Here is an 18,232-nt window from a genome sequence, read left to right on the forward strand (position 1 = left end):
AGGCTGGCCAGGCATTGAGCTGCAGGGGTCCCAGGCTGGCCAGGCATTGAGCTGCAGGGGTCCCAGGCTGGCCAGGCATTGAGCTGCAGGGGTCCCAGGCTGGCCAGGCATTGAGCTGCAGGGGTCCCAGGCTGGCCAGACATTGAGCTGCAGGGGTCCCAGGCTGGCCAGGCATTGAGCTGCAGGGGTCCCAGGCTGGCCAGACATTGAGCTGCGGGGGCCCCGGGCTGACTAGACATTGAGCTGCGGGGATCCCGGGTTGGCCAGCGATGGAGCTGTCCAGCAAACTGCAATCTGACAGCTCAGAGCCAGTGCGCATGTGCAGACTTCTGGAATTGTCAGACTCTGGTGTGAATAGACTCCGCCCCTGAGCTTTAAATGATATTCACGATTGTGACATCTGCAGTGCACAGAATGGGGAGATTCGGGTCTGGATTCCCACTGAAAGAAACAATCATGATTTACACCACATTTCCCATGAATTCAGCACTTAAGAGTTTTTTTTGGGAGAATCTGTCACCCATTCAAAACAAGATTACTGATTGAAATTCAGTTCAGAAAGGTGAACTGAATTATCCCTTCCTTGCAAACATTAATTCTAAGCCTTGTTTCTTATACCATGTAGTTAAGGAAAGCTTTTCGAAAGAAGTGCTGAAATTAAATATCCTTATTTCAGTTACAGAATCACTGTAGAATTCACACAGCATAACACAAAACAGAAAAAATAAACATTTAAATGTAGAATTTAGCGAATCAATAAAAAAAATGTCTTTTAATGTGAAACATGAAATAGGATTCAAACATAACAGAAATATCTTAACAGCAAACCATCCAAATCCAAAGCAAAGTATTATATTAACAGCACAATTTAACAGATATGCATGGTTACAAGCTTCAAACTGTTGTAGTATACAGTCAATTGCCATCAAAAAGCAGTTTTCATTTTTTAAATCATGATTCAAAAATATTTAAAATATACTATGATTGAGACAATATTTTGAATTTTTAGGAAATCAGATTTTAGCAGAGACTGTTACCATATTTACACTTTGGCTTTTGAAACAGGTAGTAACATTTTACTTATCGTAAAAAGAAGAATGCGTTCGAACAAGAGCTTCTCAGTGTAACTTGAAAGATTTTAATAGAACATTAGAACATAGTGTGAAGAAGTAATTTCTAGGACAAGTGAGATACCTGAGGAATTACAAACCTAATTTTTATTCTTTCTAGGAGACACCCTTGCTTCAGATTGCAAATTTGTGCCAATGTAAGGGGTAACTTTCTGGAATTTAAAGTTACATTAACATTGCAATGAAGTTACTGTGAAATTCCCCGAGTCGCCAAAGTCCGGTACCTGTTTGGGTCAATATACCTAATCAGCACGTCTTTCAGAATGTGGGAGGAAACTGGAGCACCTGGAGGAAACCCACACAGATGAAGGAAGAACATACAAACTCCACACAGACCTGTCCTTGTCCCTTTTCTTATGCCTCAGTGTCAAATTTTATTTGACAACACTCCTGGAAATTATCTTGGGCATTTTAAGGGTGACAGAAATCCAAGTTATTGGTAATAAAGCTTTCAAACAATTTTCAGGAACCAGGAAACAACAATCAGAATTCAAACCATTATCGCACCCTAATAACTCATACCCATTCTGCTCCCTGTTCAGTCATGGGCATAGCGACAAGTGGCAAATTTAACGCATAGCTTTAATAATTTAAAAATTAGATAACCTCATTTTGGAGCAACTTTTTCGTTCAAGCTGATATCTGTAAATTTGGTGTACTGAGTTCATTTGATTGTATTTCACTCGCAAGTCGCAGTAAGCAGCTGATTACCATGTCTTTCGCCTTTGTGGTTTCCATTTTCTGCTCTCGTGATATCATCAAGCTAATTTGGTCAACATTACTCATTACAAACTCTGATTCCATGATTTTTGTTGGTGATGCACTGCTTGCCATGCTGTCCATCATGTACTGCTTGTACAGTTCTAAAACTTTCTGTTCAAGATAGTCATTAAGCAATGAATTGGTAAGTGGCTGAGAGTGCTGGATGATGCTCTTGTCTCTGGCGCTGCAACTTTGCCAACAGGAAGCGTCACTGTTGACTAGCTTATTTGGGAACTCTGCTGACAGTTTAGGGGATTCCATTGGGAGTGAAATTTCTGATGAATACAGGAATGGGACCATATTTGCTTCATAACTGCTCAGAGATGTCAGCCCAGATGTTTCTGAATTTATTGGCAGCACCTGATCGCCAGCGATCTGTAGGTCATTGTAGTTATCACAAATACTTCTGCAACACGAGGGAACCAAATAGGTTTCCTTGTTCACACTGGAGCTCCCTGGAATATCGACAACAAGGGACTTCTGCCTTGTGATTGGTGTCACCTCTGGGACCTGTAGCAAAGGTGTATTAATTTTTGCCTGTGCACTTGATCGAAAAGATCTGCCAATGGATTTACACCTTTGAAGAAGAGACAGAGCGCCATTATGTATATTAGAGTGAGTGAAGTTACTGACAGGAGTCAGCTCTTGAACCATGTCATCCTCTGAATTGTTTTGTTGCTTGTACTCACTCCTTTTTATTCTGTCTTCACTTTGATTTTCATTCCAGTAAGGAATTCCACAGATGAAACCTTCACTTAGCATCCCTATTGAGACACAATTAAAAGAAGTAAAACACAGATAAAATGTGAATGGACTATTGCAAGCTGAAAACTAAGTTTGCCACAAAGCAATGCTATAAAGGGAAAGTAAATGCTCGGAATTTGAAATCAAAACAAGATCTTAAAGGAAGTGAAAACGTTGTTGGGGAACTAAGTATCTTTCCATTTTATAAATGAGGAGAGCTGGCAAGTCAGCTATATCAGTATAGAGGGAATATGAGCGGGATGTCCCCCCACCCCATATTGTGGAGGCCATTCGTCATTGGCCACCGGCAGGATCTTCTGGAACTGCCAATGTTTACAGTATTCTGTGTGTCTCATCCAGAGAACCCACCCGTGGGAAGGGCTGGAAAAACCCATCTTACATAAGGAAAGCCTTTTCACAACATTGGGATACACCAAAGTGCTTTCCAGCTCATGAAATCCCTTTCCTTGGAGTGCAGTCATTTGAAATCTAACAAATGCAGCAGTCAATTTGCATACAGGCAAGGTCCTAAAACAGCAATGTGATAGTGTATAAATAATCTGTCTTTAGGCGTTTGGTTGAGAAATAAGTGTTGGCCAGGATTCACTGTTTTACTTCAAAACGTTAGCATGGGATCTTGCACTTATCTCATTGAAAAGATGGCACCCCCAAGCATACAGAACTGCCTTAGCATTGCACTGAATTTTTTTCCCATAACTCTGGGGTTTAAAGATAGTGAATTGCTTGTCCAGGCCACTTGCCGAAATACTCAGAAAAACATCCAATAAACTCCCCCAAGTGGGCCCAATGTACTGCTTAACAGTAAGCTTCAAGGAGAACCCTGGAACAGTCCCTGCAGATTGGATGGTAGCTAAAGTCACTCCACTATTCAAAAAGGGAGTAGAGAGAAAACAAGGAGTTATAGACAAGTAAGCTTAACATCGATAGTGGGGAAAATTCTTGAATCCATTATCAAGGAATTTATAGCAGAGCATTTAGAAAGCAGTGGCAGGATCAGACAGAGTCAACATGGATTTATGAAGGGGAAATCATACTTGACAAATCTGTTGGAATTCTTTGAAGATGTAACTAGTTGACAAGTGGGAGCCAGTCAATGTGGTATATTTGGGCTTTCAGAAAGCGTTTGACTGAGTCCCGCGTAAGAAATTATCGTGCAAGATTAAAATGCATGGGATCAGGGCAAGTGTATTGGATGGATAGAAAACTGGATGACAGAGAGGAAACAAAGAGTAGGAATTAATGGGTGCTTTTCAAATTGGCAGGCAATAACTATGGGGTGCCAGTGGGATCGATGCTGGGACCCCAGCTAATCACAATGTATACTAATGATTTGGATGAGGGAACAAAATGTAACATCTGAAAGTTTGTAGATGATACCAAGTTGGGTGGGAGTGTGAACTGTGACAAGGATACAGAGATCCTTCAGAATGATTGGGCAGCTTGGGTGAGTGGGCAAATCAACGGCAGATGCAGTATAATTTAGATAAATGTGAGGTTATCCACTTTGGAAACAAAAACAAGAAAGAAGATCTGAATGGCTGTAAATTAGGAGAGGGGAGTGTGCAGTGGGACATGGGCACCCTTGTGCACCAGTCACTGAAAGTAAGCATGCAGATGCAGCAGGCAATAAAGTGTTGGCCCTCATTGCGAGAGGGTTCAAGAACAGGAGCAGGGATGTTTTGTTGTGATTCTACAAGATCTTGGTGAGATCACACCTAGAGAATTGTGTGCAGTTTTGGTCTCCTTTTCTCAGGAAGGATGTTCTTGCTCTTGAGGGAGTGCAGCGAAGGTTTACCAGGCTGATTCCGGGAATGGCGGAACTGACAAATAAGGAGAGATTGAGTAGGTTAGGATTGTTTTCACCGGAGATCAGATGAATGAGGGGAGATCTCATAGAGACTTACAAAATTCTAACAGGACTAGACAGGGTAGATGCAGGGAAGATATTCCCGATGGTGGGGGAGTACAGAACAATGGGTCACAGTCTGAGGATTCAGGGTAGACCATTTAGGATGGAGGTGAGGAAATATTTCTTCACTCAAAGAATAGTGAGCCTGTGGAATTCATTATCACAGAAAGTAGTTGATGCCAAAACACTGAATGTATTCAAGTGGCAGCTGGACATAGCAGTTGGGAGAGTGGGATCAAAGGCTATAGGGAAAAAGCAAGATTAGGCTATTGAATTGGATGAATAACCATGGCTGTAATGAGTGACGGAGCAGGCTCAAAGGGCTAAATGACCTCCTCCTGCTCCTATTATCTGTGTTTCTATGTTTCAATGTAAGAAGCAGGTCACAGGTTTGATACCTGTCTATGCCTCGTTGGCTGATTTCAAATGGTATTGCAGTATGGTTCTTGCAATTGCTCCAGGTCAGACAGCAAAAAAAAGGAAAAAAACTGTGGATGCTGGAATCTGAAACAAAAACAGAACACATTGGAAAATCTCAGCAGGTCTGATAGCATCTGTGGAGAGAGAATAGAGTCAATGTTTTGAGTCTGGATGACCTTGCATCAGAGCTAAAAAGAAAGATGACCCGGATTACTATCCTGTGATCTCTGTTGGAATCAGAATGCTGGATGAGAACAGAATCTGGTTTGTTTATGATAGCCTCCATGTTTGAATGGCCTGACAATATTTATGACCTCAATTGATACCTGATGGATGGATGGGGACTTGAAGAGTTGCCAAGGTTTGTGACACTATCACCAAGTACCAGGACAGTATTTCCAGCAGCAGAGGAGATAGAATATAAAACAGAAATATAAAACTGCGTATTCACTACACTAGTTTATTTTTTTCATTTCTAAATTGCTGTCAATTTATCCTCATCATTTGGATTATGCAGAACTATTGAGGTTATAGAGTGACTGAGAGGAATTGGCTCTGGGTTTGAGGCATTCGTGGAAGTTTTGCTAATGAAAAGCAAACAACAAGAAAGAGATGGGAATTCTGCAGTTTCTCCGGAGTAAACCATGACAGCCTTTTTGTTCTAGTGGAGGCTTTTGTCCTTCTTGAGCACAGCTGAACTGCAGTGTAATAGATTTAACACCCCAGTCAAACTCCCCACATACTCCTGTCCCATAGGTATAAATAAGGGACAAGAAGCTTTGATTATCACATTTAATGTCTTACTCAGTAGGAACTGAGCCTCCTAAACTCTAGTACCAATTGGTATGTAAGGAAAGAGGTCTTCTGGCACAGTAGTGTCATTACTTCTGGACTAAAAGCTCAGAGTTCAAGTCCAACACCAACGGACTTGTTGGCCATGGAATAAGTGTTCATAATGCAATTCAACAGGATGATAATCAATTCAGGAATCCTTCTCTGGACTATTTCCCAAAGAGAAAATATGTGTGAAGATATCATTTAAAAAAGGATGTGGGAATATGTATGTCCACAAAAACTTGAGCAAGATATCTTCATAACTATCATTTTCGTACAAAGATAATGGATGGGATTTTCTCAAAAAAATTTTGAAGTGCAAGATAAGTCATGGTAATTTACTGCACTTTGTACAATACAGAGGTCATAATATGAATCTTGTCAATAGGGGTTTGGAATCTTTGCACACTGTGAGACCAGCTGCTGAGTTCTAGGGATCCTATTGCACAGGCACCCTCATCTCCCAATATATTGTGTACACAGTATATGGGGAGGTCTATCAGCTCTCGCCTCCCTGATCATAGCCCCGGCCGATCATTCCTGAGGGTGATTGTGCCCCCTTCCCCATCCATGGTGCAACCCCATCCCCTCAGGCCATGCCCATTTGGCACTGCCCAATGTGCACTGGCAGGTTGCCAGGCTGGCAGTGGCATGGGCACTGCCCGGCCATCCCTCCGACTACCCAGGGGGCTTCAATGGCCTCTAATCCCATTGGCGAGTCCATCACATCTGCCCCCATATTGCATCCCAGACTTGTTGATGGTATATTAAGCATGGCATTAATATTCAAATCAGCCTTGTGTCTTTCCCAAGCATAATGCTGATTTCACTGGCAGAACAAGGCCAGAAAGATCACAAGAGCACCAACCCGATTTTTTTGCCTCTTGTCCTACCTTACTGGCTTGCCACACCAATCAGCCTGCATGGCAAGTCCGTAAGATCCCACCCAACATTTTTCAATTACTTCCTTGGCATGTGCCTCCTCTGTTAAGAACATAAGAACATAAGAACATAAGAAATAGGAGCAGGAGTAGGCCATCTGGCCCTTCGAGCCTGCCCCGCCATTCAATAAGATCATGGCTGATCTGTCGTGGCTCAGTTCCACTTTCCCGCCCTCTCCCCATAACCCTTAATCCCCTCTCTTATCAAAAACCCATCAACCCGCGTCTTAAAAATATTTAGCGAGGCAGCCTCCACCACTTCAACGGGCAGAGAATTCCAGAGATTCACCACCCTTTGAGTGAAGAAGTTCCTCCTCAACTCCGTTCTGAACTGCCCCCCCTTTATCTTGAGGCTGTGCCCCCTAGTCCTACTGTCTTTTTTGAGCGGGAAGAGTCTTTCCACCTCTATCCTATCCATCCCATTCATCATCTTATACGTCTCAATGAGATCTCCCCTCATTCTTCTAAACTCTAACGAGTACAAGCCTAGTTTATTCAGCCTCTCCTCATAGCTCAACCCCCTCAACTCCGGTATCAGCCTAGTAAACCTCCTCTGCACTCCCTCCAAGGCCAAAATATCCTTGCGCAGGTGCGGCGCCCAAAACTGCACACAGTACTCCAGCTGCGGCCTCACCAATGCCCTATACAGCTGCAGCAAGACCTCCCTACTTTTATATTCAATCCCCCTCGCTATGAAGGCCAGCATCCCATTCGCCTTCCTGACCACCTGCTGCACCTGCAGGCTGGGTTTTTGCGACTCATGCACAAGGACCCCGAGGTCCCTCTGCACTGTCGCCTGCTGCAGTTTTTCGCCACGTAAGTAATAGTCCTTCCTACCATTCTTCCTACCAAAGTGGACCACCTCACACTTGCCAACATTAAATTCCATTTGCCATTTCCTGGCCCATTCGCCCAGCCTATCTAGATCCTTCTGCAGACTCTCCACACCCTCCGCACAATTTGCCTTTCCCCCAATCTTGGTGTCATCAGCAAATTTCGACACCCTACACTCGGTTCCCTCCTCCAGATCATCTATATAAATGGTAAATAGCTGAGGCCCCAGCACCGACCCCTGGGGCACTCCACTAGTCACCAACCGCCAATCCGAATAGCACCCATTGACCCCCACTCTCTGCCTCCTATTTGACAACCAATCCTCTATCCACGCTAACACCCTACCCCCAACTCCATGTCCTCTGACCTTCTGCAGTAACCTCTTGTGAGGTACCTTATCAAACGCCTTCTGAAAATCCAGAAAGACCACATCCACCGGCTCTCCTCTATCCACCGCCCTAGACACATCCTCATAGAACTCCACTAAATTTGTCAGACACGACTTCCCTTTAATGAAACCGTGTTGCGTCTGCTCTATCAAGCAATTCCCTTCAAGATGCCTCGCAATTTCCTCCTTAATGACGGATTCTAACATTTTACCTACCACAGACGTTAAACTAACCGGCCTGTAATTCCCCGCCTTTTGCCTGGCACCCTTCTTAAACAACGGCGTAACATTAGCCGTTTTCCAATCCTCCGGCACTTCCCCGGAATCCAGCGACGTCTGGAAAATAACCACCAAGGCATCCACTATCACCTCCGCCATTTCTTTCAGAACCCTCGGATGCATTCCATCCGGTCCTGGGGACTTGTCCACAATCAGCCCCTCCAGTCTGTCGCGCACCACCTCTCTAGTAACAGTAATGTCATTAAGACCCTCCAGTCCTACCACCTTTCCATCGCTAACACCCGGCAAATTATTCACGTCCTCCTCCGTGAAGACAGAAACAAAAAAGTTATTCAAGACCTTAGCCATATCCCCATCCCCTACCACTAGGTCCCCTTTCTCATCCGCTAAGGGACCAACGTTCACCCTAGCCAGCCTCTTCCTTTTTATATATTTATAAAAACTCTTGCTATCCTTTTTTATATTAAGTGCTAGCCCAGCTTCATAGCTTCTTCTACCCTCCTTTATCAACTTTTTTGTCAATCTTTGTTGACATTTAAACCTTTCCCAATCCTCTTCTCGCCCACTGCTCTTAGCTACTCTAAATTCCTCCGCTTTTAATTTAACACTTTCCTTCACCTCCTTCGTTATCCACGGCTTATTACCTCTCTTCCTACTGTCCTTTTTGACCATCGGAATAAATTTCTGCTGAGCACCAAGAAAGATCTCCTTAAAGATCCTCCACTGCTCCTCAGCAGACCTACCTTCCAACGCACTCCCCCAGTCCACATTCGCCAATTCTTCTCTCATCCTACCATACTCCCCTCTATTCAAACAAAGGACACGTGTCCGGGAACCCACTTTCTCCTCCTCCATCTGCAACAGAAACTCCACCATACAATGATCACTCTCTCCAAGAGGATCCTTCACCTCAAGGTCCCTAATTCTACCCGCCTCTGTTACATATGGTTGACCATAGGAAATCAACATAATAAATGGAAAAATGATAAAAGCATAAAGATAAGCTTTATTCTAATGCCAATATTTTCTCCAGCTGTTGTCATGTTCCAACTTTTATGTAATGATTTAATTAATGGTGTAATTATGGTGAAGGATCCAGAAGCCTGCCTGATACTGGTCAGACTAGCCAATGAGGTTTCTCAGTAGTGGAATGAATGGCAATCATATTATCCAGGACTAAAAGTGACTTCAATTTTTCCTGGTGCAGATTATTGGAATCCTACATGCTGAGACACAAAAGCATTCCTCATTTAATTCAAAGTAAAACTCATCTCGATGATAAGCTTATATTCGCATGGAGGAAACTACAATTATTTTGCACACTTTTCTTTACTAGTTAATTGAAAAAGAAAATAGTACACTTATATATAAACTTACAATAATTCTCAGAAATGTCACTAAACCAAGGGGGAAGGGGGTCCGTTTCTATTCTGCCTGTGAACAGTGAGGACGAATAGGGGGGTTCACAGCCACTCTGCCTGAGATCAGTGAGGGGGAAGGGAGGGTCCATTGCCATTCTGCCTGAGATCAGTGTGAGGGAGGGGGGGCCTGTGATTGGTCTGGGTTGCAGAGGGATTGGGGGAATAAGGAAGTCAATAATGTTGTGGGGGTGGGGGGATGTCTGTAGGGGCCAGGAGGAGGCATTATCTGACCCGGGAGCAATGTGGCAGGGGAGCTGTATTATATCATATTTTTCTGCGCATGCATAGTCGGAGGCATCCAGCAGAGCTGCAGGATTTTAGGTGCGTTAAGCCCTGCCCATAGGCTTGTACAGCACAATCTGGAATTGCTGTTATTTTTTCAGTTAGAGTACATATGGGGGCATTTGAGAAAGTTGGATCTGAAATACTCCCAGCTTCAAGTCTGCCCAGAACTTTGAATCAAAATGGTAAAATAGGGCCCAGTGACTTAGATTATACAAATATATGTGGGCGCTATTTTGCAAAATCAAGTCCTAGAACATCTATAAGATTAATGTCCAGCTTTCTGTTTTGATGTTGGTGATTGAAAGATGAATGAAGACATTTGAAGACATTATGCTTTTTCTGTGAAATGTACCACAATGTTTTACATCTACTTGGATAAGTTGATGTTAAACTCAAAAGTTAGCATGGCTCCAGTTGGATAGCACTCCAGTTAAGCATGTTTTCGTCAATATATTATAAAGGATAAGACAAGAATGTCTATTTAAGTCATTGAAAGAGGTCTGAAAACCAAGGCTTCTAATGTAGAAACCGATGCTACTAAATACAAAGAACAAAGAACAACCTAGCGCGGGAAACAGGCCCTTCGGCCCAACGAGCCCACGTCGCCATCTTAACAAAGCATTTTCCTACACCTACCTTGCCCCGTGTGTAAGCTAATGGTACCCCTATTGTAACCAGATTCAGGGGAGAATTTGTTACACCAATCAGCCTAAAAGCACATCTTTGGGGTGTGGGAGGAAACCGGAGCGCCCGGAGGAAACCCACACAACCACAGGGAGAATGCGCAAACTCCCACAGACACAGGCCCAAATCCATGTATCTGCACAGCTAGCAGTGATAGTCACTGTGCTGTTGTGGTGCCCGTCTGCTGGTCCAGTTTTAAGCACACACAACGACATGAAGTACTAGGCCACTCTCGAAACATCCAAGAGCAGCCTACGCACGACCCACCGTGTGCATACCCCTCGTTAGACAACAAGGTGGACCGACACCTGTGGATTAAAAGAGACAAAACATTAACATGTAGTATTACATTTCCAGCATCGTCCCGAGGCTCTGACCCTTTTTAAAACTGTCGCCTACAGCCCTCCATCCCTGTTTCACTTATGTGCCTAAGTAAACCTTAAACAATTCCAGCGTGCCTGCCTCAACCATCTTACATGGTAGCGCATTCCATACCCCCATGACCCTCTGTGTGAAAAACCTCCCTCTAGTATCCATATTATACTTCTCCCCCCTCACCCTTAGCTCGTGACCCTCTGTGATATTTGTCTCCAATCTAGGGAAAAGCCTGCCACTGTTTACTCCATCTATACAAAGAACAATGAACAAAAGCAGCCTGGGAAACAGGCCCTTCGGCCCAACGAGCCTGCGCTGCCATCCCAACACCACCAGTCCCCCCCTCCACCCATGACCCTTGTCTAATGTTTTATGGCCATCCACATTGAGGGAAACTAATTTAGGGACAATTTATTACTGCCAATCAGCCGAACAGCACATCTTTGGGGTGTGAGAGGAAGCCGGGGCACCCGGAGAAAACCCATGCAACCACAGGGAGAATGCGCAAACTCCCACAGACACCGGCCCAAATCCATGTGTCTGCACAGCAATCAGTGATAGTCACTGAGCTGTCGTCTTGACCAAACCTTTCATTATTTTATACACCTCTATCAGATCCCCCCTTAATCTCCATCTTTCTAAGGAGAAAAGCCCCAGTTTACCCAATCTTTCCTCATATCCCAGTCCTTCCATAGGCAGCATCCTGGTAAATATCCTCTGCACTGTCTCCAGGGTCTCCACGTCCTTCCAGTAGTAAGGTGACCAGAACTGGACGCAGTACTCCAAACGCAGCCTAACCAACGTTCTGTACAACTGTAGCATTAGACGCCAGCTCTTATACTCTATACCCCTTCCTATAAAGGCTAGCATTCCATAAGCTTTCTTTGCAACCTTCTCCACCTGGGTTGCCACCTTCAGAGACTTGTGCACTTGCACTCCCAAGTCCCTCTGCATTTCTATGCTCTTAATTGGTCTACCTTTTATCATGTAACTCCTCCCTGCATTATTCCTTCCAAAATGCATCACCTCGCATTTGTCAGGATTAAATTCCATCTGCCATCTATCTGCCCAATATACCAACCTATCTATATTCTGCTGTGTCACCTGACAGTCCTCCTCAGTATCTGCCAATCCTGCCATCTTGGTGTCGTCTGCAAATTTGCTGATCACACCACGTATGCCCTCTTCCAAGTCGTTTATATATATTACGAAGAGAAGAGGTCCCAGTACTGAGCCCTGCGGCACACCACTGGTGACAGACCTCCAGCTTGAAAAGGACCCTTCCACTACGACTCTCTGTCTCCTGTTGCCCCGCCAGTTTGCAATCCATCTAGATACCTGTCCCTGTATCCCATGTGCCTTAACCTTTTCTACCAGCCTACTGTGAGGGACTTTGTCAAACGCCTTACTGAAATCCATATAGATGACATCAACGGCTCGCCCATCGTCAACCGTTTTTGTCACCTCCTCAAAAAATTCTAACAGATTCGTAAGGCAAGACCTCCCCTGAACAAAGCCATGTTGCATATCCCTAATCAGATTGCAACACTCCAAATACTTATACATCCTATCCCTAACAATTTTCTCCAACAATTTTCCTACCACCGATGTCAAATTCACCGGCCTATAATTACCAGGGTTATCCCTACTACCTTTTTTAAACAGCGGCACAACATTAGCTACCCTCCAATCCTCTGGAACCTCACCTGTGTCCAAAGAAGAGACAAAGATTTGCGTCAGAGGCCCAGCAATTTCATCTTTCACCTCCCTAAGCAGCCTGGGATAAATACCATCAGGCCCCGGAGCTTTATCCGTTTTTATGCTACCTAAAAACCCTCCATCGTAATGAATATCTCCTTCAAATGATCTACAGCTCCCTCCAAGACATTACAAGACACCAAACCCCTCTCCTTTGTGAATACCGATGCAAAGTATTCATCCAGGATCTTCCCCATTCCCTCAGACTCGATGCATAGCTCCCCTCCTTTGTCCCTAAGAGGACCTGACCTATTTTCCCTCTAACCACCCTCTTGTTCCCAATATAAGAGTAAAATGCCTTTGGATTTTCCTTAATCCTATCAGCCAAAGCCATTTCATGCCCCCTTTTCGCCCTTCTAACTCCCCTTTTAAGCTCCCTCCTGCTCTCTCTATATTCCTCCAGTGCTCTCTCCGTTCCCAGTTGTTTAGACCTAACATATGCCGCTCTCTTCTTCCTGACCAAGTCCTCAATATCCCCTGTGATCCACGGCTCTCTGATCCTGCCTTTCCCATCCTTCCTCTTTACCGGCACATGTCTTTCCTGCAACATTATCATTTTGCCCTTGAAAGCCTCCCACTTGCCAACCGTGGACTTGCCAGCTAACAACCCCTCCCAATCAGTGTCCTTCAGCTCCTTCCTAATCCGGCTATAGCTCGCCTTTCCCCAGTTCAGCACCCTCCCCTTTGGACGGCACTCATCCCTTTCCATTTTTATCCTAAAGTAGACAGACTTGTGGTCACTGTTAGCCACATGTTCACCTACTGCAACCTCACCCACCTGACCCGGCTCATTACCCAAAACTAAATCCAGTAAAGCCCCCTCCCTAGTCGGGCTAGTTACGTACTGCTCCAAGGAACCTTCCAGCACACATTTTACAAATTCCTCCCAGCTCTAGGCACCTTCCAATCCACTCCAGGAAGATTAAAGTCACCCACTACAACCACCCTATTCTTTCTACACCTATCTAAAATGTCTCTACAAATGCTTTCCTCCACTGCCCTTGGGCTGTTGGGTGGCCTATAGTACACCCCTAGCATAGTAATCTCTCCCTTCCTATTCCTTAACTCCACCCACAGCGACTCAATCCCTAACTCCTCCATTTTGTCCTCCCTCTGCACCGTTGTGATGTGTTTCTTAACTAACAACGCCACCCCACCACCTCTCTTCAACCCTCCTCTGTCACACCTAAAACACTTGTACCCAGGAATATTCAGCTGCCAGTCCTGCCCTTCCTTTAACCACGTCTCCATCACTGCCACCACATCTAAATTCCTCACAAACAACAAGGCCCTAAGCTCATCCGTTTTACCCATTACACGCCTCGCATTAAAACAGGTGCAATCCAATCCTCCGGGCCCACTCGGATCCTCATTTCCCCTGATAATTTTCCTTTCAACCAAACCTACCCTGTCACCCAGCTCGCTCCCGATCTCAGTGCCTAATGAGCTATCAAGTCTCATCCCCACCCCCCCTCCTTATTAGTTTAAGAACATAAGAAATAGGAGCATGAGTAGGCCATCCAGCCCTTCGAGCCTGCCCCGCCATTCAATAAGATCATGGCTGATCTGAAGTGGCTCAGTCCCACTTTCCCACTTTCTCCCCATAACCCTTAATCCCCTTGCCTACCAAAAACCTATCTACCCGCGTCTTAAATATATTTAGCGAGGTAGCCTCCACCTCTTCAATGGGCAGAGAATTCCAGAGATTCACCACCCTTTGAGTGAAGAAGTTCCTCCTTAACTCTGTTCTAAACTGCACCCCCCTTTATCTTGAGGCTGTGCCCTCTAGTCCTGCTGTCCTTTCTGAGCGGGAAGAACCTCTCTACCTCTACCCTATCCATCCCTTTCATTATCTTATACGTCTCTATAAGATCCCGCCTCATCCTTCTAAACTCTAACGAGTACAAGCCTAGTCTATTCAGTCTCTCTTCATAGCTCAACCCCCTCAACTCCGGTATCAGCCTAGTAAACCTCCTCTGCACTCCCTCCAAGGCCAAAATATCCCTGCCGAAACACTCCAGCTAACCTCCCAGCTAAGATATTTGTCCCCCTCCCATTCAAATGTTCCCCATCCCTCCTGTACAGGTGCCCTTCTCTCACAAATACTTCCCAGTGATCGACAAAAATAAAGCCCTCTACCTGGCACCAATCCCTCAGCCATGCATTCAGCTGCATGATCTCATTATTCCTAGCCCTGCTGTTACTAGGCAGTAGTCCAGAGAATGCCACCCTGGAGGCCCTGCTCTTCAGCTTGGCCCCCAACTCCCTAAATTGCATACGTACATCCCCCTACTCTGCCTTCCTACATCCTTCTCTCCTATGTGTATAATTACTTCAGACTGGGTCCCCTCACCCTTCAAAATTCCCTCTATCCTCTCCGATACGTCCCGTACCCCTGCTCCAGGGAGGCAGACCACCATCCTGGAGTCACACTTTTGCCCACAGAACCGCCTATCAATTCCTTTGACCCTCCCATCCCCCACCACTATCTCATTGCCAGCCCCCTTCCTTCCCTCTGAGTCATTCTGGCCCTCCTGACATGAATCAACTTACAACGGGACCTCTTTTTAGGGCATTGATTGTGAGTTCCTCAGTGAACAATGAAGACTAGTTCATTGAAGAAATAAATTAGTCAAGCATAACCTGCCTTGTTTATATCTATCTTGGCTAAGGTAACAGCACAAGAATGATCTTCCATCAAGAAAAGCAGGCACTATGACCCAGTTCTTTGCAATAGGAAAATGTCAGGCCTGGTTTCAGTAATTGGCCTCATCTCAGTCACATTTTTTTTGCCATTTTTAGTTCCTCCCTGTGCTTCTCCCTATCTGTGTCATGAAGAAGTCCACTCTATCAATAATACTGATAGACTGTTCATTAGAGGAACTGCAATTTCAAAACTTACTGTCGTGACACTGCAATTAAAATCTCTTAAACAGACATTAACTTTCTTGAAAGATCTGTTTGTCTATCTATTTTCATTCGTTCACAAACAAATCGACGAATTTGATAAATTGCGGCAAAGGAATTCCGATGTCACAAGATTACAAATGACACAAAGTTCTGGCTCTGCAACTAAAAGCAAAATTGTGAAACACTTTGTTCAGGAAGGTAGTTCCTATTTAAGAGATTGCAATCTTGTCATTTAAGGAATTGACAAAAATATGCTCATGAACTTCAACAACAACCACAACTAGACATTACTGCTTCATAGTGCCAAGGACCCAGATTCAATTCCGGACTTGGGTCACTGTCTGTGTAGAGTTTGCACATTCTCCTCTTGTCTGCGTGGTTTTCCTCTGGGTTGCTCTAGTTTCCTCCCACAGTCCAAAGATGTGCTGGTTAGGCGCATTGGCCATGCTAAATTCTCCCTCAGTGTACCCAAACAGGTGCCAGAGTGCAATAACCAGAGGATTGTCACAGTAACTTTGCAGTGTTAATGTAAGCCTACTTGTGACTAATAACTAAGCTTAACTTACTGCCTTTAAGATAATGAAATGTTCCAAGGCACTTCACAAGAGTATTGTAAAACAAATAAAACAAAACAGAGCCACACCAAAAGCTTGATGAAAGAAAGAGGTAGATTTTGAGTGTCTTAAAGGAGGAAAGTGAAGTCGAGATCTTGAAGTGTAAGAAGAGTTTTCCAAGGAAAGGGGCTGAGGTAATTGATTGGCCATTATTGGTGGAGCATTTAAAATTGGAATAGAGTAGATATGGAGTGCTGGCTGAGTATATTGCTGAGGTAGGAAAGGGTAAAGCCATGGAGGGGTTTGAAAACAAGAATGAGAACTTTAAAATCAAGGTTTTGCTTGACAAGGAACCAGTATACAGATCACTGAGCATAGCGTGGTGGGGGAACAGGACTGGCGGCGAGTTAAGACATAGGCAGCAGAGCTTTGGATGACATGGGACTTACGAAGGGCAGAAATATGGGAGACCAGCCATTAATGTGCTGGAATGGTTGAGACTGTCAAATAACAAAAGCCCGAACCAAGGATTTCACCAGCAGCTGAGCTGAGACCGGGGCAAAGTTGGGCAATGTTATGGATGCAGTAATCGGCAGTCTTTAGTAATGACACAAATGTAAGATCAGAAGCTCATCTTAAGATAAAACGTGACACCAAAGTTAAAAACAGACTTGCAAAATATCACACTGTTAAAAGGGATGGAATCAGTAACTAAGGAATAAAGTCCGGAGTAGAGACCAAGAACAAAGGCTTCAGTATTTGCAATGTTTAATTGGGGAAACCTCTGCTCATTCAGTACTGGGTGTCAGATATGCAGTCTGATAATTTACAAATGTATTTGTAGGCTGTGCAACTAGAAGTGAAATGCTGCCACAAGTAGGCTCTAAAAGAATGCTATTATTTATGATCTGTAAGATAGTCATGAATCTATATATTTTATAATAGTCGGTTCTAAAATTATCTTAGAAAACTTAAAATTACAATAAGTGATAAAGGCAAAACTTAACAAATTAACAGTGTTGTAATGTGTAGCACATTGCAAATTATATAAAGGTCAGTGGCACACAAATGCCACACATACTCCACATCACAATCTTAATCTGACCAAAAGGCTAGTAGCTTTTGACAATGACATTTTCCCTTTCGTGAATTGTAACATTGAAGTCCCCCAGCTCGATCCCAGCCAAAAAGTGACACTCTTGATGCAATGGGAAGGATGTGGAATCAGAGTCATTTCTATCTGAATGAGAACAACGCTGTCACTGCTCCATAGCTAAAGTGAAAAACACATTCCCTCCACTAAAATCCTCTCCTAAATAATGAATACTATAAACCGCCATACAACTAATTTGTAACAAATTTATGTTTCTTATTATCTCAAAATATATCTACTTTCCCCAACGCTTGTAATTTAACAGGGTGCAGCTTGTGGCATGGCTTTAGAGGACAGAATCCTTTAGTAAGCAAGCTTAGTAGTTGCCTAAAGTGCAGAAGAACAGAAATTGCTGTTGCAAATTGCTATTTTACCAACTATACAAGGCTCATTTACATAGAAAATATCAGATATTACTCTGTACTTGATCATTTTTGCTCCATAATTATTGTCACATTCCCATCCAAAGTCTAAAATAGTCTGGCTTGTTTAATGTCTTTGAACTTTTCTGTTATTTAGAAATATCACCAAAACACAAAGTTAAATAGAATTTTGCTAAATGGCCTAAGTTTGATAAAATAAAACAAAATGCTTACCTTCAGTTGCAGTACAAAAATTTCATTCATTATACTCTGCACAAGAGAGGGAAACTCCTCAATTAGAGGAAGTTGAAAGCCTGATTATCTTTATGTAACAGATCAAGGAGGAAGTCATCAGTAGCGTCAACTGATGTATGTTTTCTTTACGCAACACCATAAGGAGAAAATAGTGAATGTAAATATTTATTTTAAAGTTGGTATAATGGTCAGTAATATTAGATGGCTAATACAACTACACAAAAAATAATCTGACATGTTTGGATTGCCTAA

The 18,232-nt window shown here is 43.8% G+C and overlaps 1 protein-coding gene across 1 annotated transcript; it reads right to left on the reverse strand.

Annotated features, from left to right (window-relative positions):
* Positions 1-836: 836 nt before the first annotated feature.
* Positions 837-18,008, reverse strand: LOC145352983 (TLR adapter interacting with SLC15A4 on the lysosome-like). Its single transcript, XM_080203289.1, has 2 exons — positions 17,960-18,008; positions 837-2,656 (listed from the first exon to the last, which is right to left on the reverse strand). The coding sequence occupies exon 2, from the start codon at positions 2,652-2,654 to the stop codon at positions 1,761-1,763; it is 894 nt and encodes a 297-aa protein (XP_080059415.1). The 5' UTR covers positions 2,655-2,656; positions 17,960-18,008; the 3' UTR covers positions 837-1,760.
* Between the last annotated feature and the right edge of the window lie 224 nt (positions 18,009-18,232).

This window comes from Carcharhinus amblyrhynchos, chromosome 15, assembly GCF_965287045.1.
Source record: "Carcharhinus amblyrhynchos chromosome 15, sCarAmb.v2.hapA, whole genome shotgun sequence".
Taxonomy (NCBI): domain Eukaryota; kingdom Metazoa; phylum Chordata; class Chondrichthyes; order Carcharhiniformes; family Carcharhinidae; genus Carcharhinus; species Carcharhinus amblyrhynchos.